The sequence below is a fragment of the Nicrophorus vespilloides genome, unplaced genomic scaffold (assembly GCF_001412225.1).
Source record: "Nicrophorus vespilloides isolate i.1.1-1 unplaced genomic scaffold, Nicve_v1.0, whole genome shotgun sequence".
Classification (NCBI taxonomy): Eukaryota; Metazoa; Arthropoda; class Insecta; order Coleoptera; family Silphidae; genus Nicrophorus; species Nicrophorus vespilloides.
Genome location: NW_017098369.1, coordinates 248,046 through 269,870, shown reverse-complemented (window position 1 = coordinate 269,870; position 21,825 = coordinate 248,046). Strand labels below are relative to the sequence as shown.

The following is a 21,825-nucleotide window of genomic DNA, read 5'->3' as shown; positions in this document are numbered from 1 at the left end:
TATTCATTTATTTACATACCAATATTATACCATATAAACTTGCTCGAGAAACTAAGAGATCGATAATAATCACTAATAATTAATTAGTTAATACCAAAATGAGTAATGTTTTGCAAAAAAAAAACGGTTTCATTGGTCAAATTAAGATTTTAAAGAAATAAAATGCTATTACAATATTTATTTTATAATGATTATAACGAATTATTCCACAAAATTTGTAGTATTAAACTAATTGAGAAATTTGTCTAAATTGAATAATAACCTCAAGAAAATTAACCAGAAATATACGTTACAATCACTATAAAATAATCCTTTATTACATAACTACCCTCAAGTTAATATTAATCATAATTTCAAACAAATAATATTTAAAAGCTAGATCAATTTTGAATTTTACTGTTCTTGAAATATTGATTTTTGAAAATATAGGCAACCAACTGATCATTAATTTAATTATTTACAATATTATTTATTATATAATGTACATTAAATATAGCTTATTTTACTATATAAATATATCATTAATATATAATATAAAATAATATATAAATTTCTTAATTATTTAAATCTCTATAATTCCTTATTTCCGTAGTACACCTAGAGACTAATGTAATAATTGATAACTTTGCCACTTAGATAACAATTTATTGTGTAATATGTTATGTGCATAACTAATTCTCGTTTAGTATCTAATTATTTTTTTTTGAATTTCCCTCCCCACACATCGTTAATGTGTGGTATACTTTTTTGATCATATGATTTCGTGCGTTCATATGGCAGAACTGTTTCTGTCATATGACTTATTTAGGTTGTGTCCAGGTAGAAATTCAGTGAAAATGTTAAAGTTAGCACCGATATTTTGTGCCCTTCTGGTCTCCGGTAAGTATTTAACAACAATTATTATTCAATTCATTAATCTTTATATAAATTCATCAATAATTAAACATATTTCACCAATTACCAAAAATTTCACTGTTGACCCAACCCTTATAAGACTTGTGATTCTAAGTCTTAACATATTTTACCATTTACTAATGATGTCTGTTTATTATAATACTAGTATATGGAGCTGGAGAATTTAGTGTTTTAACACATCCCGGAAGCACCATCTTCAAGGGTCATGACCACATTAAGGAAAGCCTCCTTCCTGAGGTTTACTCTGCTGCTTTGGGTTTCACCACTGAACAGGTATAGTATATTAGTTTAATTGTTAACAATCTCAATTAATATTATGTAACTCTAATTAGAACTCCAACTGGCAAGGAATGTTCTTGAAGGATCCCTTCAACTTGGCAAAGGCTATTGTAACTGTAGCTGTTGATGGAGTCACTGAAATTGGTCAAACTGAAGGACATCACTTCCCAATGAAAACTGATGAAGGTGAAGAATTCTTATTTGAAACCATGTCCCGCAGGATTCAGGACAGACATCCTTCAACTCAAAGCCACTTGGTTCGCGTTGACCTCAGCCAAGGGTTAAAATCTGTAAGTTACTCAATATATCTTAAATATGGTTTAATTGACTGTTGTTTTATTTGCAGATCCTCGAAGTTGATGCATTCAAGGGCGTTAAGGACGTCGCTGTGGATAAAGAGATCAAATCAGCTTTGAAATTGTCTGTTGACGAGGATAGGACTTTCTTGGAAGAAATGGCTTTCTTCAACGCTTTGATTGAGAAGGTTAATTAATTGGATGTGTTTACAATGATGATTTTAATTGACCTATTTTCAGATTGAGAAGGGCAACATCAAGAAAACCAATCTTCCCGATGTGTTCTGGTTCAAAATATCCTCCTTGCACGCCATCTCTGATCTCCATGGAGAAAATTCTACTGAGACCAAAGAAGCCAAGGAAATCCTTGTCAATGCTATTGAAAGGATGAACGCTGCCTTCAACAAGTTCTATGATGGAAAGGTTTTGGTCAATGTCATCACCAGCGATACTAGCCACACCAGGAGGGTTCGTCGTGAAACCGAGGAGAAACCTGACGTAATACATCTTTATTTATCTTTTAACAATCATGTATAATAATAATTTATTTTCAGCAATTCAAGACGTTGAACCTGTCAAAAGATTATGACTCCAACTATCCCGTCATTTTCAATATTATTCTTTGGTTTGGGGTTATTATGGTTTTCACACTTCTTGCGATTTCTCTGTTTATCGGCAATATGGATCCTGGTCGTGATTCCATCATTTATAGAATGACCAACACCCGCATGAAGAAGGACAACTAAATCGAAATTTAGTTTCCTTTGCGTTTAAACACGTAACACAAATAAATACTGTCGTTTTAATCTATGTATGGATTGAATTCGTTCCGTCTTTCAGCTTAAAAGAAGAAAAAAATATTTTTTTTTTGTTTTAAGTGTTTGTATATTATTTCGCAGCGCACTTCATTCCATTAATTAGCTCTTAATAATTAAAAGTATTGATAAATGTATGTATATACGTAGTAGTCCAGTTAATTAGAAACGATGTAATAATGTAGGTCTAAATGTCGTCATGTGAGGATTGTGAACATAAAAATACAAATTGGATGTTGAAGAAAAGGACATATCTGGTCGCTTTATTTCCGTGTCTTATAAATCTGATAAAAGTACGTAATGAAATTGAACCTTAAATGTTAATGCATTTGGATTAGCGCTGTGTGCTTTTGGCTATTTGCTCCTTCAGGACGAGGATACTGTTCCTCTGCTCCGGTGGAAGCATTGCGATCTGCTCGTCGGATAACTGAAGGACTTGCATGATTAGAGCTGCCTTCTCCTGGTCCGAAGCACCGCTTGGACCTATATTTGGTGACATTCCAGGGTTCACCCTAGGAATTGATTGAGGCGCTGGCACAGGAACTGGCCTGTTTGGAGCCATAACTGGTGACGGGTTATTTGCAGGTGCTACAAAAAGATTATCACATTATTAAGTTGATTCACATAAAGTTCAAGTTACTTACGCAAATTTTTCTGTCGAGGATCACCGCGTGGTTGATTCCTTGTATCTTGGTATGGAGCTCTAGGATCTCTAGCAAAACTGAAACAAAATTAGACAATTGAAAACCATACACACGACATAGTAAACAATCAGTAATCATTAAATCCACTTAAATTAAGTACTTTGATCAATTGCTTAGTCTTGCAAACAATCAAAAGATTAGAATAGAAGTTATTTTATTACCTTTCTGCAACAGGAGGCGGTAATGGATTAGGCAAAGATCTCATGTCTTGATCCGTTGAAATGGGCCTCATTCTGGGATCTGAATTCCTTGGATCCATAGAACGCAAGTCAATATCTTGAGCTGAAAAAGTTCAAGTTATATAATTTTCAAATATAAAAACAAAGTTATGTAAAAGCTCAATAATCCTATTTGAATAGAATTCATACATTTTCTGGTTTTAAGAATTGTTACAGTATCAATTTTGAAATTTTAAATATAAATGAAGTATATAAATACATTGGAAGTTTGGTTGTGGAGTGGTGTGTCCAAACTCCTGTCTTTGGGGTGGGGCTGGTGTTGATGAAAAATTGTTGATTTGTACTGGAGTAACATTCTTTTCAGGAACTGTTAACATTGGAGGAGCTTGCGTTTGTGGATGCAACATATTCTACAAAAAAAAATTATTAACATATTGAAAAACAAGATATTGTAGATAATTACACAAGCCACTGCAGGATCAATTATCCTCATAACTACTTGTGCTTGCAGCAAAGCATAGCTCAATTGCGGATTTTGCAGCAACATATTCCTAGCTTCAGAAGGATTATTCTATAGAGAAAATATAATTATCAAAATGAACAAATAATATAGTCAAATATTACCTGTATACACATTTTCATTTGCTTCATCAACTCAAACATTTGCTCTGGAGGTAATGATGCAACTGCCTTGCTAATAGCCTCAGGAGCCTTCTCAGCCTGTATAGGCTCCCCATAAGGATTCTCAACTGGTGGTTGATTCATCAAATTCTGCATCTCCATCCTTGACTTCTCAGTACAAGCATTATCAACCCTCAAATTCCTTCCACCAATTTCATAACTATTCAAATTTCTCATAGCACTGAGTGCTGTCTCTTGGTCTCTGTATTCACAGAAGCCATACCCTTTAGGTTTACCAGTTTCCCGGTCAAAAACAAGCCTAAAACAAATACAACTTAGTAACATCTAAACTCAATAACATAGAACATCTTGTTTACTTGAATGAAAGAACTTGTCCAACCTCTCCAAAGATATCTTTCAGTTTCTCTTCGGTAGCTTCGTAAGGAATATTTCCAACTGGAATGAAGAAAATATTTGATTTTAGGTTATAAAATTTGGGGAGAAAACAAACCGAACACCGATCGCATGGACTTGTCCATGATATTTGCATCTAGACTGTCCATTGTTTTTGTTTGATCGCGCCAATCCAGTGTGAAAAATTTATTGATATTCAATTGTTTCAATATATGAGAATTACTTCAAATCAAAATACGTCGAAATCAGTTTATAAGGGATTTGTTAGTGAAATATAGGCAACCCCTAATTCACTGTTAACTTCAGTTTAAACTTAATCCCCTTTAATTTAATATTTGTTTTTATGTTAAATGTAAACTTTAGGTAAAATTTAATTTGTGTTTTGTTTTTGATAAAACATTTGTTTATTTGAAACACAATTAAAAAGTAAATTATATAAACGTACATAATTCTTCAAATATTTTTGGTAATAAATTTTGTTAAAGATTATTTTTAAATTAAATTATTGTTTGTTCAAATATTTGAGTATTTTGATCAAATTTAAAAAAAAGGTATTTTCTTCAATTATCTATCATTTAAGTTACGTTAAAAGTAAATGATGAAATATATTTGCTAATAAATGTTGGTAATAAATAATATCAAATTGCTTAATTATTGTTTCAAATATATATTACAATAAAGAAGATTTAATAAGTAAAGTTAATAATAATAGTTTCGTATGTTTTAATAATTTTGAATTGTATTTTAACAAGGTTATTGGAGATTATCATCAAAATGTTGAAGAGGTTATAGTGACTTTAATTATCTGGTATTGGTAATGGTAGCTGTCACGTGATTGATAATGGCTAACACTATTTCGCGATAGATTTCATCCTTTTTTCGGTATTTACGCAATTACCAATTGGCCGATAAACAGTGCGACGTCCGGGAAGTGACTCTGCGAAGGATTTCGTAAAGATTCGGAGGTGGTTGCAGGTCGATGGTCGGGAAGTTCAAATTTGGCGGGTAAGGAATAAGAATCGAGTGACGAAAAAACAAATGATGATTAATCAAAGGAATATGGCGTTTGCCACAGGTGTACGAATGGTGTGTTCGAAGTGCGTTTTTTCATAGACTCCAAGGATTTGAACTCGTCGGACACGTGCAATTAGGATTGTGCGATAGGATTGAACGAGGACGCTGGACTGTTGAAGCGAATCATTCGACATCAAAATGAGCGTGGACGCATATGGCCCGAGCTCTCAGACACTCACGTTTCTAGACACTGAGGAGGCTGATTTGATAGGCGCTGACACTCAGGGATCGGACTGCGAATTCACTGATTTCACCATCCCTTCACAGACACAGGCATCACAGATTGATCATGTTGGGCCCCAGTCATCAGGATTGCAGGTACTGTATATATACATGTGCATGTGTTAGTGTGTATATATATGTATGAGCATGTGTGTGAAAGTAATATGTATATATAGCCCGTACATCCTTCTTCAAATTTCAACTATGAATGCATACTTTAAAACAATTAAACTGTGTGTTTTCAGATGAAATACAACACTTGTTGATAGCTGCATCTAACTTCCAAACCCTTATCTTTTGTTTATTTCTCTATATATACATAGTGCTTAATTTGAAATTTAACACTAGTTTTGTTATGCTCTAACCTCTCAATATACCATGAGTATCATATAAAATAATATTAATTTCATCATAACAATTTAATATTAAATACTTAAGCTATATAGACACATGTACTTGAAAAGCAATGCCTACAATTACAAATATACACTCAATCCATAAGAGCTGAAAATATCACTTGTTGATAGTAGATCTGTTTTTTTTCTATTTGTAGTGTAACTATATATACATATTTTGCTTAATTTTAATCTACAGACTTGTATTGTTATGAAAATACTTGAAGAGAAAGACACTTGTTGATGGTTCATCTGCCTTACATCTTTTTACTGCTTAAAAACAAAAGTTTGGTATTAAATTATCTTAATATTCAACTATTCTGGGCAATAATACAAATAAAATTATTTATATTCTTAATATTGTCTCCAATTTCTTGGATTGATTGGCAAATATATACATTTTAATGTATAATATTATATTTTACTAGTTTAAATAATTAAGATTATTTTCAAAGATATTAATGGTATTTTTTTAAGAAGAATATAGTTCACTGTGTTGATATTTTGAATTGAAACAAATGTTACCAAGTAACTAATAATAAAATAATTATTAATATAAAAATAAATAAATGAATCTGTTTGATAGGTATATGTAACTGTCAAGCTCAAAATGAGTAACATCAAGTGATTATGATGTTTTAGGTCAATGGTATTTCTTGTAAAACATCTACAAGTATTGGAGCAAAGCTGGGATCAGTTACTGCAGCTTTGGGGGAGCTGCAATTTGAAGAGGAAGATGAAGAATTCTATAACAGCAAGGAGTTACCAGACTATGCATGCAAATACTGTGGAATACATGAGCCGAACTGCGTGGTTATGTGCAATTTGTGCAAGAAATGGTTTTGCAATGGTCGCGGAAACACCTCCGGCAGCCATATCATAAACCATTTGGTAAGTAAACATATTTTTTTTTTTGGAATCTCGTTAATCCCAATTGGTTTTAGGTGCGTGCCAAGCATAAAGAGGTTACTTTACACAAGGACGGCCCTCTTGGAGAAACGGTCTTGGAATGCTACAGCTGCGGTGTTAGGAATGTATTTGTCCTAGGCTTTATCCCAGCTAAGGCCGACTCCGTTGTCGTCCTTTTATGCAGACAACCATGCGCTGCCCAGAATTCATTAAAGGTATATTGAATTTTCTTTTGTGTTTTTGGTGCCAAATATTATAATTGTAATTGATGTTTTTTATAGGATATGAATTGGGAGCAGGAGCAGTGGAAGCCTTTGATTGCGGATCGCTGCTTCCTCACTTGGTTGGTTAAAATACCTTCTGAGCAGGAGCAGCTTCGTGCGCGCCAAATTACCGCGCAACAAATAAACAAATTGGAAGAGTTGTGGAAGGATAACGTAGACGCGACGTTCCAGGATTTGGAGAAACCTGGCGTAGATGAGGAACCGCAACAAGTCTTGCTACGGTACGAGGATGGGTACCAATATCAAAACATCTTTGGTCCCTTGGTTAAACTTGAAGCAGATTATGATAAACGTTTGAAGGAATCTCAGACGCAAGAGAATATCGATGTGCGTTGGGATGTTGGTCTGAACAAAAAGACCATTGCTTATTTCACATTGGCAAAAACTGATGGAGATATGAAATTGATGCACGGTGATGAGCTCCGTTTGCGGTATGTAGGAGAGATGCACAAGCCGTGGGCTGGCGTTGGCCACGTCATTAAAGTTCCTGACAACTACGGTGAAGATATCGGCATTGAGCTGAAGAATAGCCCTGGTGCTCCTACCCAATGCAGCAGCAATTTCGTTGTTGATTTCATTTGGAAAAGCACTAGTTTTGATAGGATGCAACTTGCCCTGCGTAAATTCGCTGTTGATGAATCTTCTGTTTCCGCTTACATCTACCATAGGCTCTTGGGCCATGAAGTTGAAGAAGTGTTGATGCGCTGCAAACTACCGAAGCACTTCTCCGCACCGAATTTACCAGATTTGAATAGGTCCCAAGTCTACGCAGTCAAGCACGCCTTGCAAAGACCTCTGTCTTTGATTCAAGGTCCACCTGGAACCGGAAAAACTGTAACTTCAGCTACTATCGTATATCAACTAGTAAAGCAGAACGGCGGTCCAGTATTGGTGTGTGCACCAAGTAACACTGCTGTCGATCAACTAACCGAAAAAATTCATAGAACGAATCTTAAGGTAAAATTATCGTAAATTAATAATTAGATCTTTATAAATTCATTTTTATTTTAGGTGGTTCGTTTGTGCGCTAAATCGCGCGAGGCCATTGATTCTCCAGTCAGTTTCTTGGCATTGCATAATCAAATCCGCAAAATGGAAATCCACAATGAATTACAGAAGCTGCAGCAATTGAAGGACGAGACCGGAGAATTGAGCTCTGTTGATGAGAAGCGTTATAGAGTCCTGAAGAAGTCCTCGGAAAAGGAACTTCTGGAGGCCGCTGACGTAATCTGCTGCACTTGCGTAGGCGCCGGAGATCCGCGCCTCACTCGTCTTAAGTTCCACTCCATTTTAATTGACGAGAGTATGCAAGCCACTGAACCGGAATGCATGGTACCAGTAGTTTTAGGCGTTAACCAGTTGATTCTTGTTGGTGATCATTGTCAACTGGGTCCAGTTGTAATGTGTAAGAAGGCGGCACGCGCTGGTCTTTCCCAAAGTTTGTTCGAACGCTTGGTGGTTTTGGGAATCAGACCTTTTAGATTGGAAGTGCAATATCGTATGCACCCCGAACTGTCACGATTCCCGTCCAATTTCTTCTACGAAGGAAGTCTGCAGAACGGAGTTTGTGCTGACGAGAGGAGACTGACTAAGGTTGAGTTCCCTTGGCCGATGCCGGATAGACCAATGTTCTTCCATGTTACCCAAGGCCAAGAGGAAATCGCTGGATCTGGAACGAGTTATTTGAATAGAACAGAAGCTGCTAACGTCGAGAAACTCGCTACCCGATTCTTGAGAGGTGGAGTAAAGCCCGAACAAATTGGAGTGATCACTCCATACGAAGGCCAAAGGGCTTATCTCGTGCAACATATGCAATACCAAGGATCTTTGCATAGTAAATTGTACCAAGAAATTGAGATTGCTAGTGTGGACGCTTTCCAAGGCAGAGAGAAGGATATTATAATTATGTCTTGCGTGCGTTCAAACGAACATCAGGGCATTGGATTTTTAAATGATCCCAGGCGACTTAACGTTGCTTTGACAAGAGCCAAGTATGGCATTATAATTGTTGGAAATCCGAAAGTTCTTTCCAAGCAACCGCTGTGGAATCACTTACTGACTTTCTACAAAGAACAAAAGGTGTTAGTCGAAGGTCCGCTGACCAACCTGAAAGAATCGATGATTCAATTCGCTAAACCAAAGAAATTAATTAATTTAGAAAATCCTGGATCCCACTTTATGACTACCTCCATGTTCGATGCCCGCGAGGCATTGGTACCGGGATCTGTTTACGATCGTACAAACGTAGCAATTAATGGAGGACAATACAACTACCCAAGAGGTTCTATACCTTTGGACATGTTCAGCAGGACGCACGATCCGATTTCATATATTTCGCCGGAAAGGGCACAAGCTGCAATGAATAATTTGCCCGTCCCAGTAGGGATGTTCATGAACATGGCTCACGTTCCGCCTAGGTTCTACAACCAACATCAACAAGCAATGCAGGCCAGGCAGACCCAAACCCAGTCCCAGTCTCATAGAGCTCGCAAACAACCAAATACTAGGCAGAAGAACAAGGCACTCTCTCAGGAACAGACACAGCCTTTTAGCCAGAGCCTTCAGCTGACTCAGGGCATGTCTCAACCAGGACTCTCACAACCTGGATTCAGCCTCTCGCAGGCTGGACTATCCCAGGCGGAATTGAGCCAAGATCCGTACATGACCGAGTACCAATCGCAGATGGATGGTCTGCTATCCCAGGATTCGACGTACCAAGGTGACCGGTCGGCGTTCTATCAGCCTGGAGCCCAATTCTCGCAACCTTATTGAAATTGAACGAATGGCGAACCAAAAACATACATGTACATCGCGGGAGCGATCTAACAGAATAAAATTTAGCAAGTGGCCGATTGTCAAATTGTCAGTACTCGCAGCACATAAAAACACAGGTCTAATGACACGTCGTATCGGAGAGAGAAATAATACCACCCCCAAGCAGCGATGGCGAACTTATGTGACGAGATGTTGAAAAAAAAAATATATTATATAACATAAATAATATAATAATAAGAGTTTTGTCTGCACGGGTCTTTGCTTATAACTAATTTCGTTTTAATATCTCAATCATCGATTCTTTTCGTCGAAAGATATGCTCTTCTACACGGAAAGTCCACCCCCAAAGAGTAGTAGACCCTCTCTACACATCCAAGCTGTGAATTCTACATTCATTATCAACGTATTATTTCTTTAATTCTCAAATCGCTTTTATTCGTTCTCTTTTTTATGATGATTTGTTATTATTTAAAAAAAACAACTATTTTTACCCTTACCATAAACACTGTTATACCTGGTTAATTAAGCGCATTGCCTTTAACACAGAAAACGGCAACGATCTATACGCAGATGCCAATGCGAAAATTCAGCAGCACGAAAATGTAATTTCATTCAGTTAACCATTTCATCGTTCTCTTGTTTCATTTTTTTTTGTTTTTCCTTTTTAAAGATGAAAACTTTTTGTACCTGGGGTATTTAGGAGCAATTTAATTTCTGGACGCTTTCTGCAACAGCAATAAAGTCATTTTTATTGTATGGGCTTTTTGTCAAATTCTTGAAACCTTTGTCTTTATTTTATTTATTTTTTCGAACTTTGCAAATAACAATCTTCTATAATATTAATGAAGGGACCTATGTTTCGTCCCGTTTATAATTCCATCATTATGCACTCGATGTAATAGAAAAGGGTTATTTTCTAACTGGTTAATGTTGTAATTTCTTTTTTTAAAGATTCTTAGTAAATGTCCAATTTAGATGTCACTAACATATTTGTAGTTCATTGTTCAGAAATTAATTCTAAATGAATACCAGATGGAAGTCAATAAAATTAATTGGGTTACAATATATTTATTTATTTTCACCTTTTCCGAATCATAAAAATTTAATAGAATCAACGTGAACTTATCAGCCCTATATATAAATAAATATTTATTATGTATCAGTAATAGGCAACCAATAAATCTTATTACAACTACACATTTTAATAAGGTAATTTGATTTGATTTTCTGATCTACAGACTCTAGTCAGTAATTAAAGAAATTTTATTTTAATTATGAACAATATACATTAATTTTGTATACATGTAATAATTAACATTCGTCGCCTTCCTTTCACATACAGGCAAATTCTTTATTTGATGAATCAGAATAATTCGACAACTTTTTCCACCTAATTTACTTTCTTCCTACGTCTTTTTGGATTCGAAACTAAAATAAATGTATTAAAAAAACGATGATTATTCATCATTAAAACTATCAACCTGCAGATTCTTCAGCCAAATCACTTGAATCTTTCAAATTAATTAGTTTGCTTTTGCCTTACTTTGAAACAGGTTTCTCCACATTTTCAACTAAATCAATCAGATCAGAATTATTTACCAATTCTGGTTCTAATCTTTCCACCTAAGTTACTTTCTTCCTGTATCTTTTTGGTTTTGAAATAAAATTATTCAATAAAAAATCAATGAATTTTAATTTTTAAAACCATCAACCTGTAGATTGTCCACCTAAATTAATTGATTCTTCTTTTGAATTTCTTTACTCATTTCTTCCTCTCTATGTAATAGATATTTATGTTTCTACAACTTCATCTAAAACAGCAAAAACTAATAAATATCAGTGTTTCTTCATCTGAAAAAATATCAACCTGCAGATTCGTCATATAAATTATTTGATTCTCTCAAGCACATAGATAAGCCTCTCTTTGCAACAGGTTTCTCCTCTTTTTTAACTTCATCTATTGTGTCGTTCGGGAAGAAATTTTGTGTTTAAACCAACTATTAAGCTTTGTAACGTTACCAAGTCATTTTATATAGTTATGAACCATGTTATATACGGTCGTGCACGATAAATCTAATAGCGTAGCAATTTTTCGTAATGTTACATTGGCGTTTTCTTCAAGCTAAACCTGTATTTTATCTTCATCAGCTTAAACGTGGTGCATCTTTAATATTGAAATTGTCAGAACGAAATTTTGCAAACCAGTTCTGGCACTGTCGTATTGCTAAAACATATATCTTTTTTCTAGCTTGAGCAGCATTCTTACCTTTTCGGCAATAATAAAGTAAAATATAAACAAGTACACAGAAACAACTCACAACAAGCCATCTCTTTGTATTACTTTTTACATAAATAAAGTTAAAGCTAAAAAAGCTACAACTAACAGCACTCGAGGGAATAAACGAAATTCCTTCCGAACAACCCAATAAAAACAGCGAAAGTGTATTAAATTACTATTTCATATTAATTAAGATAATTCCAATCACAGTCAAGAAAAATAATGCAATTAAAGATATTGTGGGCTTTAGTTGCATGTACTATATCTACAGTTAATATTAATGAAAATTTAACTTCTTTGTTTACCTGGAGGCTTTACTTTCATTACAGAACCAGTTTCCTCAAAGTTCTTAATCCATGTCTTAATAACATCAGAAGAAGGATCAGGATTATCCATCAACGATACAATTATTTTTGTGAAATGCCTTAACGGCGAAAGCACGTTGGGCTGCGGTCCACTCATCCATGATTATTAAATACAATATTAATAATTCATAACATAATTAGTTCAATTACTTCTACAGCAGTAGTACCAAGTAGTACCTGTAAAAATTGATTTTAAAAAACGTGCGTTCCTGTGCCGCATCCAGTATTATCGTTACATCTATGATCAGAAGTAAAGCAAATTGAGTTTACAACCTTAGAAGAATTACAAAGAGAAAAATGATCAAATACAGAAGGCAAAGCCTTGTGTGCAATAGTTGCTGCCTATTGCACACAAGGCTAGGTTCCTGAAAATGCTCTTCGCCTTTAACATAGACATAGAAGGTCCCCGGCCCTGACTACTGCAGTCTAAGAACTATGATGAAGGAATTGGAAGGAATATACAGGAATGGAAATTGCGATTGGCGGAATGCGTCGACAGGACGTAGCTAAATGTTGGTGGCTCTTCCTAGAGGGATGAAGCAGGAGGAAAAAAATGCAAAAGCTAGAGAAATACTTTGAATAATGTATTATTAGTATATAGGAAGTTATGCGCAAAAGATAATAAATGATTATTACTTAATTAACTTTCGTGAAGCAATAAAGTGAGAGAATTATTATGATTTTGGTGGTAGTTTGGTTGCCTAACTTTATCTTAATTCAAAAGCTTGCACAGCCAGCTCGTTCGTTGTTTCTTTTATTTTTAGGTTATGTGTATGTTTGTAACGTCATAGCCGTCATAGCTTTGTTGTCAAACAAGTGTTGTTTACATTTATTAAATCGATTCGAGTTGATTACCCTCTTCTAATTACAAATGGATCAAAAGCAATTACTGTTATACCAGTTATGAGTGATACAGACACCGACGACTTACTCCTGCTACCACCTGATTTGTATGTAAATGAACAGTTTGATGAGGTTTATGCCCCAGTTCCATACTACTCAGTGGTTGATGACCTAATAACAAAAATCCATAGACTTGAAGACAGAGTGGGTACAATGGAGTGCAATGAATTAGATAGTGCCCGTAGATACAACAGCACAGATGACTTGCTCAGGCAGAACAGTATTATCAACAGTGCATACAGTACACCACAGAAGCCAAGAACCAAGTATGGTTTACCAGAGTTATCATTATCTTCCCCAAGAAAAATGCCTGGTGATGTGAGAAAGTCCCCAAAATCTAAAATAAGATTTGAAAATGACCAGAGTTTGAATTTGAAGGAAGTAGACCAGATGTTGAGGCACATACAAGCTCAGAAGAGTGAGAATGAGTGCAGAATCAGGGAAAAGGAGGATGAGTATTACAGCAGGATGAATGCAAATAGGTGCAATGATTCTAATAGAAGGACCACCTCAAGTGCTTACAGCTCCCAAAATGATGATGAGGAATTTGAGTGCAAAGTTTTAAAATCAATTGACCCTAAAATTGAACAGAATTTTAAAAGATTGACTGTTAGCAAATTACCTAGTGATACATTAGGATCTGAAGGTACCAGTAGTGATAACACACAAATAACTGCAAAGTGGAATCAGAATTATATGATTCCCAAAGAGCAGCAGAAGTTACTTAGCTTGAAAGAGCTGTGGGGTGAAAATTCTGAGAATAAGTATCAGATGTTCCAAGAGAAATTAGAGGAAGAGAAGATCAAGAGGCAACATTGTGAACAGATTATACATGAGTTGCAATCAAGGGCTTTGGAGTTGCAAGAGAGATTAGCTGTTGCAGTACAAGTGGACCAAGCCAAAGATAAGGCCATCATCAAGTTCCATGAGGCTTGGGAACATATTGCTGAAAGGATGGAGAGTTTAAATAGAGAGAAAGACTCACTTGAAAGTGATCTGAAAGAACTTCAGTTGAAGAGCCTTCAAGATCTTGAGGAGTGTGGTAAAGTAAATTTTGAACCCAATTGTTATAAAAAATATTTAAATGATTAATATATTATCCTTTATTTAGAAAATAAACCACTATGAGAAAGAGGCTTCAAAAGCCTTACATTTGGCGCATGGAAATCAAGAAAAATTTGGTGACATACTGCAGCAGAATAAAGAATTTGTTGATCAAGTACAACAGCAAGAAGTAACAATTCAAGAATTGCAAAGCAAACATGAAGAGGAATGTTCTAAAAATAAGTTATTAGGTGAAATAATTACAAGGAAAGAACTAGAATTAAATGAGGTAAAAGTATTTTTTTTAAATTGAAATATTATTAATATTTTACCGTTAAAGGCTAATAAAGTGCTGACAGGCTCAAGGCAAGAAGTGGCGCACAGTAAGAAAGCTATAGAATTGTGCCAAATTGAGTTCACTAACATGAAGACCCAATACACGCAATTAGAGTTACTTTTGAATGACAAAGAGATGCAAATCAAAGATTTGGAAAATCAAAAGAGGAACTTTGCTAGTGATAATGAGAATTTGAAAATGTTAAAGGTATTATTAATTGAGTGTATTTTAACTTTGTGTGTATTATATGTATATTTTTAAAGATAAAGCATGAAAACGAATTGAGCAAATTGAAGGAATCTAATGAGAAATGTAAATTCGAGCTGCGGAATTTCTACCAGGAGCAGGTGGAAATTGTAGTTCGCGACAAGTTGAAAGAATTCCAAAGTCAATTGGATAAAGCCGAGAATTCTTTAGAAGATGAACTCAAGAAGCGTGAGTTGTCAATAGCTCAAACTGCTGCGTTGCACATCAAAGAATTATCTGAGAAGTATGTTTTAGTATCTTTTGTTGTTATTAGGAAATCAATTTATATTTTATTTTAGACATAATTTAGAGGTGAATTTGTTGAAGGAGAAGCATCAAGAGGAAATTAATTTATATCGCGTGAAGGTTGATCAATGTCAGCAGCATATTGAACAAATGAATTTGAAAGTGAAGCTACAAGATGAACGGAAAGCTAACATTGCGAAACAACTTCATCAAGTGATGGAAGCCCAATGGCGTGAAGCGTTGAAGATCATCAACAACTCTAAAACGCCGACGCAGGATAATACGGTTGATCAGCTTCACCTGTTGCAGAGCAGATCTCATAGCAATTTGGATGATGTACTTTCGGAGAAAGAGGATAATATTCAAGAGTTGCGGTGTGTCAACGTTAACGAATATCAGGATACTCCTGTGTCTAGTAAACTGTTCAGGAGTAAGAAGCAAATCGGAAATGATTTACAAAATTATGTAGAAATGGTTTGTTTATAAACTGAGTGCCAAGAGTTGTTAATTTTAAGATTGTTTTAGCTTCTCAATAAACAAAGTAATGGAGAAAGTTCTGGTGAGGATAAAGGTAATAGATACGAGAGCGACAGTAAATATCAGAGCAGAAGACATTCGAAACCTCCATGGAAATGACAATGACAGCGTTTTTATTCTGGAACAAATTGTGAATATCGTTTATCAGATGAAAACGTGTATCGGTAAAGGAAACAAAAATAAGTGATAATCGATTTGTAATATATATATATATTTTTTTACAAAAAAATAAATTTTGTTAATTTAATTTTTACGCTAGGGCAACTTCTTTATCTTTGGATAAATAATTGTAATTTATGAACCTCCCAAGTTGTATGAGCTGTGCAGCTTCATTTGCTACATGGCAGGAAAATAGCAATCTGTTCTTTGGTACAACTTTCAGCGCGAACCTCATGAAAATTGCTGAATAACAGCAAAGGGCTGAAAGACGACCATCAGAATGTTGAAATTGTTAAGAACGTTGCCTTACCGAATGTCATGGTACCGCTTATGTATTTTGGATCTTTCTGGATATCGGAAAATGCAGCAATCGGAATACCCCAATTTGCTACGGGTCCCCAAAAATGGGTACTAAAATAACATTTTTATATCAATAAATAAAAAAAATTATAACATTTCATACCTTGCTAAATAACTGCGGAATTCCTTGTTTTTTAATCCATCGATCGCCTGTTTAAATAAAGCCATCTTTCCCTTCGAATATCTCAAGAAAAACACTAAAAAATTTGTGCGCGCTAAATTATTATCAATTGAAGAGCATGTTGTGTAATTTATGATGATATCAGATTACACACTAAGTACACTTTTATAAACAAGAATGAGTTGCGTCTTATTTGATAACGCTCCGCTTTATTTTCATTCCTATAAATCCGTATTTTATGTAAATTAAAAACAGTTATGCGCAACGCGTCATTGAGAAACCAGTATTCATAATTTACATAACTCTGCATTTCACGTTTTTTTTTCAAATTTAACTCGCAGACGCTTATTTTATTAAGTATTTAAGATACTCAACTTAAAGTATTTCAGATGTAGTATTTACGTAGGCATGATTTTTGTTGTATTTATACCCCGACTTACGACTGCCCGCTTTTACGACATTAATTCTCGATTTGCGCACGTGTCGACAACCAATGAAATTTACCGATAAATGGGAATTGTTTTGTCTAATCGATTGACTTATGACCTTACAAATGATACAATTTAAGCTCATAACTAAATCGTTATTATTTAAAGATGCAAAAACTTTTCACGTTACTTTTGATTAATTATTTAATTTTAAGTAATTAAATAAATGAAGGTATTTAAATTTTTCAATAGGAATAACATATATTTTTTAGAATCTCTTGATTTCATAGAAGTTTCAGTTACAATACTTCATTCCTCTACTTCTATTATTGTGTTTTTACAGAAGACCAATTTGTTGGTATATTTGTTACTATTTATGAGAAAAATATTGATTTAAACATAGCTGAAACATGTAAATTCAATAGGTTGAATTATTTAGATACATAGAAATTGTGTAAATGATATCAAAAAAAGTAATTCAAAGAAAAATGAAACAGACATTTGTTTATTGAAGTAACTGCAAATGTCACGTTAGTATTTTGGTAAATGCGAAACTTCAAAATCTTCATCGTTTCATACATAATAGTATTCTTCATTTTGACAATCCTCCTGATCATCGGTCTTCTATACTTGATGCACCGTCTAAGCGAAAACCAATGACGAAGTGATAAAACTCCGGAGTGCTGAAAAACTGTTACAAACTAAACCGATCGCAGCAGCTCGTGGCAACAAACAAAAGGCCGACGTGCAAAATAATAAAGTCATTTAAAATTGTTGAAGTGATTGGTGATCTTTGGAGAAATTTGAGACCGATAGAACTTGGGGACAAGTAAAATTGACGGATTGGAAGCCGGAAAGGAAAAATCATTGCGAACGAACGAGAATAATATGGTCGTATATTGTGAGTACATTTTCAAAATAACTCTTTCAAAAAAATAATAATATTACAATCGGTTTCATACAATGCGCGCATTGACGTTCGAAAAGTCAATTGAAAATAATATATAAAATTATATTTGTAACAACATGGACGGAAAATTAATAATTAAGACAATACCATTAAGAGAAGCTTTCCTCTCTAGACACTTAATACAGAAGCGCGCTGCGCCACATCCGAAAAGGCACTTTGCTTAATTTTTTTAACAAAACTTGACAAAAATACAATTTAATCTTATAAACTAACATTAAAACATATACTTTTGGTATTTAAAAAAATCAATTTAAAAAATATGTACACTCAGGTGTAAATATATTTTGATAGATATATTCTAATTACATATTAGATAATATATTAAGACGGTACTCACTATGCGATACTTGTTACGTATAAGTTTAAATTTTAGGGGAAGTACAAGCTATTGCAAATTAAGAATATTACACATCCAATACATGGCAAGTATTTCATAGCGAGTACCCAGTTTTATGTTGCTTGGCTTGAGTACACGAGATTTCAAATGCAGATTTTTGTGTTCGCAAATACAAATTGCTACTCAATTGAGTTACTACATTTATTTGAAGCCAAGTTTTGTGCAAGTATATTTTATCTACGGATTTTTAAACTATATAAAAAAATAATAATAAAACAAATCAGTACTTCAAATTGAGTTGTGTTACACACATTTAACATTATTCGGGAGTAATTTAACTCTTAAACTATTAAAAAAAAATATATTATGTGCCCAACTGGGCCTAACGCGTTTTTGGACGGATCTTAATATTAACATATACATGATTCGAATATAAAAATGATTCGTTTTAAAAAAAAATTGTACGACGTTTATCACTTAATAAGTTTGATTATCGTGCTGGTAATTCGCCGATTCTATCACCTGTTGAATGCGAATGCTGCGGCTAGAGCAAGGATCATGGTGATGATACTTGCTTGGATTCCAGCGGCTCCTGCCAATCGGCACTTGAACATGTTGAAGCGGGTCAAGTTGTTGTCAATCATATTGCTGAATTCGGCCTCGACAAGTTGGCCATCGTAGTAAGTAATCAGATCTTCGAATGGGTATTCGAATCCTTGTTTACATTCGCATTTGTATCCTCCCGACTCGAATCCTCTTCCCAAGATTGGAACGCACTGAAAAATAACAAAGCCGTTGAAAGATCTGTCTTATATTTCTTCTACTTGTTTCAACTTACATATGAAGATTTCTCGTCGCATTTGTGGGTTCCTTTGAAAGCGTTCGGAACGTAATATTGATCTGGACATTGGTTGATATCCAATTTGAGTAAATCCACAGTCACAGCCACCACTCCCCTAAAAGTTTGTTATTAATTATAAATCATAATTCAGGAATTATCAAATTTTGTTTTTTTAGATGAAAAAACTGGTTTAAAGAGAACTTACTTGAATTCCAATTTGACTTTCAAACTGTCCCAACCGAAGAACGGCACGGCGTATTTGATCTTCCACATGGGTACTTTGCCGTAGCAATCGAAGTAAGGAGATGTCCAATGTCCTTGATCTAATTTCGCTGCGTGGTAGAAATTTGGGTAATGTTCGAATTTCCTGGTGTTCTCTCCAGTTTCGTTGAACCTGATCTTGATCTTCGTGTAGAACTTTTCGAGGCTGTCGAAGTTCGTTGACCAGCGTTGCTTTAAGAAGCGGTACCAATCCTTGTTGGTGTAAATATCTTCGGTTTTGTTAAGCCTTGCCAAATCTTCCAATTTAAATTTACGGGTATTCAATTGGGTTTTGTATGCATAAGGAGCAAAGTGAGTGCGATTCGTGAACTTGTTGCGTTCCCAGTAAGTACCGGCCGACCAAATACGACTGTTTCCTAAGACCAAAGCCAAGGTTTCTCCCATCATCTGATCTTCAGTTAAAGCTTTGTCGGCCTGCCGTTTACCTGAGTATACCTCTTTAGGATCTGATATCTAAAGATTAATCGTTAAATTAATTGTTCCTGTAATATGGCAATTTTACTTCTTACCTGTAAAAATGCGCTGATGAAATTAGCTAAGCGGACGGCCATTTTTGCTTCATTTTCAAAATACTCCTCAGCTCCATAATTGATATCACCATGAAGCTTAAGATGCTGTGGCTTGTATTTTCTGCAGTTATCCTTATTAACACCCAAGATGAAATCCAGTGATTTGTGTATATTGATCCTCTTGGAATTCAAGGCCTCAGGACCAGAGGTGAAATTCATATACTCAGAGTACTTATTCAAATAATGTTCTCTGACTAAAGGCTGAGCCTTGTTCCACTCCACTGGCATCTTTTGTACCCCTGTATTTTAAAAATTTGCTATATAATATCCAGTTTTTTGATATGATTTATGTACTACTTACATCCAATCTTTTTGCAATCAAACCCATTGAAATATTGCTCTTCTGTGGCTCTTTCAACAATCTCCCCCAGGAAAGGTTTCCAAACATAGTATGGTAATCTCCACCCTGGTTTACATCTACACTGATAACCACCTCTTCTAAGGCCCCAACCATGTATAGGTTCACACTGCAACAAAATTACAATAGTAATACAATAAAATCATGTAAGTTAATCACACTAACCTCTGTAGTCTCTGATTTACATCTTGCAGTATTTGCAAATCTATTTGGTCCACTATTACCTAAACCTGGAGGACACTGATTTATATCTATTCTTTCTAAATCCATTTCAACTACAGACACTGCTGTATATCTGGGATATTCAATGTGCCTGAAACCAGTGTGTCTTGGATAGATATCAGCTATGGGAACTACAGCAGCAACAAGCCATCTATTTGATCTTCCACAGTCAAAATATGGTTTGGTGAATTTCACAGGACCAGGGTTTTCATCAGCACCAGGTGGTCCATGGAATGTAAATGTTTCATTTGTATTATTTGCATATCGGATTTCCACTTGATAGGTTGTCTTTGTGTCGTGTCTGCCCACAACATTATCTGGCAGCCACTGCTTATACCAGTCATTTATCCTATAGTAATCTGATGTGTAGTCATTGCTTGTATCAGGCTTCACAGCTCCCAAATCTTGCACAGTAAATGTATTCAAAGTAGAAATTCTCTCCAAATGAATGGGGTCATTGAAGTCATCAGCCCTAAATGTTCTAGGAGCAAATCTAGGAAAGGTTTTATTGAAGAAACCCAGATAAGAAGAAGAATAAGACATGTTTGGAGCAAAGTAAATGGCTGATGCATTGATGTATGGGTTGGCAGAGACATCAGCCACAGTAGAGAGAATGTAGTACATCATGCCTGGATCATATGTATCATTGATAGCAGGCCGGATGAATCTGCTCTGCAGAATGTAACTCCAAAAGAATGATCTGCTCAAAGCCATGTTATGCAAATGAAGTAGAGCTGTTCTGTTTGGAAATACTGGATTTATGTTGACATCTTTGATATCTGGTATATGAGAAACAGTATCCTCTGGCAGGTACAGATCACTAAGATGTTGCAAAGGGCAATTATCCATGTTTACTTTCTCCATTTTATGACGAATTTCATCGAAAGCATCCCTGACTTGCCACTCGAATTGAGCGAAAACGCCCATCACAAGAATGCAAACACTGGCTATACACACTTTCCACAACATTTTGTTCACTTGTTCTTGTAACTGTTGCAAACAAGAATGAAAGGGTTTTGAGACCCTACTTATCTATGCCACGTTAAAACCCCATCAAACAATAAACACTGGACAATGCGGGAGTGCCCTATCCACCTCCGCCCAAAATAAGGATTACCACCTGTGTGGGAGAGTCAACAAGTGTTGAACATGACTTCATCATTAAGAAATTTCTGTTGTGCACACAACCAACCATACACTTCAACATTTAAAATGTAAAGAAAACAGCAACAAATTAAATAAATTTCTTTATATTTCAAACGTAATAATTTATACATTAAACATAACTACAGCTTAATTCAGTAAAAACTTTGTATAATTAGTTTCAATACTTTAACTTC

At 35.0% G+C, this 21,825-nt stretch overlaps 6 protein-coding genes across 8 annotated transcripts; 3 read left to right on the top strand and 3 right to left on the bottom strand.

The window, feature by feature from the left end:
• The first annotated feature begins 758 nt into the window (after positions 1–758).
• Positions 759–2,554, top strand: LOC108562278 (renin receptor). Its single transcript, XM_017920575.1, has 6 exons — positions 759–879; positions 1,061–1,188; positions 1,248–1,484; positions 1,541–1,678; positions 1,731–1,988; positions 2,045–2,554. The coding sequence occupies exons 1-6, from the start codon at positions 774–776 to the stop codon at positions 2,234–2,236; spliced, it is 1,059 nt and encodes a 352-aa protein (XP_017776064.1). The 5' UTR covers positions 759–773; the 3' UTR covers positions 2,237–2,554.
• Positions 2,555–2,618: 64 nt separating this feature from the next.
• LOC108562277 (cleavage stimulation factor subunit 2 tau variant-like) lies at positions 2,619–4,478 on the bottom strand. The gene is made up of 8 exons (XM_017920573.1): positions 4,321–4,478; positions 4,187–4,265; positions 3,813–4,128; positions 3,652–3,759; positions 3,448–3,598; positions 3,171–3,291; positions 2,950–3,026; positions 2,619–2,893 (listed from the first exon to the last, which is right to left on the bottom strand). The coding sequence occupies exons 1-8, from the start codon at positions 4,370–4,372 to the stop codon at positions 2,640–2,642; spliced, it is 1,158 nt and encodes a 385-aa protein (XP_017776062.1). The 5' UTR covers positions 4,373–4,478; the 3' UTR covers positions 2,619–2,639.
• A 564-nt stretch (positions 4,479–5,042) lies between these two features.
• LOC108562274 (regulator of nonsense transcripts 1 homolog) lies at positions 5,043–10,638 on the top strand. Of its 2 annotated transcripts, none has more exons than XM_017920570.1 (6): positions 5,043–5,228; positions 5,299–5,615; positions 6,557–6,805; positions 6,859–7,038; positions 7,105–8,064; positions 8,119–10,638. In XM_017920570.1, the coding sequence occupies exons 2-6, from the start codon at positions 5,436–5,438 to the stop codon at positions 9,877–9,879; spliced, it is 3,330 nt and encodes a 1,109-aa protein (XP_017776059.1). In that variant the 5' UTR covers positions 5,043–5,228; positions 5,299–5,435; the 3' UTR covers positions 9,880–10,638. The 2 variants fall into 2 exon arrangements, with proteins under 2 accessions (XP_017776059.1, XP_017776060.1); XM_017920571.1 differs by having other exon boundaries at positions 5,279–5,615.
• Positions 10,639–13,295: 2,657 nt separating this feature from the next.
• Positions 13,296–16,030, top strand: LOC108562279 (centrobin). Of its 2 annotated transcripts, none has more exons than XM_017920576.1 (6): positions 13,296–14,475; positions 14,540–14,761; positions 14,813–15,016; positions 15,073–15,299; positions 15,355–15,775; positions 15,827–16,030. In XM_017920576.1, exons 1-6 carry the CDS (start codon positions 13,429–13,431, stop codon positions 15,935–15,937), a joined length of 2,232 nt encoding a protein of 743 aa, XP_017776065.1. In that variant the 5' UTR covers positions 13,296–13,428; the 3' UTR covers positions 15,938–16,030. The 2 variants fall into 2 exon arrangements, with proteins under 2 accessions (XP_017776065.1, XP_017776066.1); XM_017920577.1 differs by having other exon boundaries at positions 15,355–15,766; positions 15,827–15,956.
• LOC108562280 (mitochondrial pyruvate carrier 1) lies at positions 16,029–16,756 on the bottom strand. The gene is made up of 3 exons (XM_017920578.1): positions 16,461–16,756; positions 16,308–16,408; positions 16,029–16,258 (listed from the first exon to the last, which is right to left on the bottom strand). The coding sequence occupies exons 1-3, from the start codon at positions 16,523–16,525 to the stop codon at positions 16,089–16,091; spliced, it is 336 nt and encodes a 111-aa protein (XP_017776067.1). The 5' UTR covers positions 16,526–16,756; the 3' UTR covers positions 16,029–16,088.
• Positions 16,757–18,148: 1,392 nt separating this feature from the next.
• LOC108562276 lies at positions 18,149–21,622 on the bottom strand. Its single transcript, XM_017920572.1, has 6 exons — positions 20,429–21,622; positions 20,207–20,372; positions 19,846–20,144; positions 19,260–19,789; positions 19,052–19,169; positions 18,149–18,989 (listed from the first exon to the last, which is right to left on the bottom strand). Exons 1-6 carry the CDS (start codon positions 21,452–21,454, stop codon positions 18,732–18,734), a joined length of 2,397 nt encoding a protein of 798 aa, XP_017776061.1. The 5' UTR covers positions 21,455–21,622; the 3' UTR covers positions 18,149–18,731.
• Between the last annotated feature and the right edge of the window lie 203 nt (positions 21,623–21,825).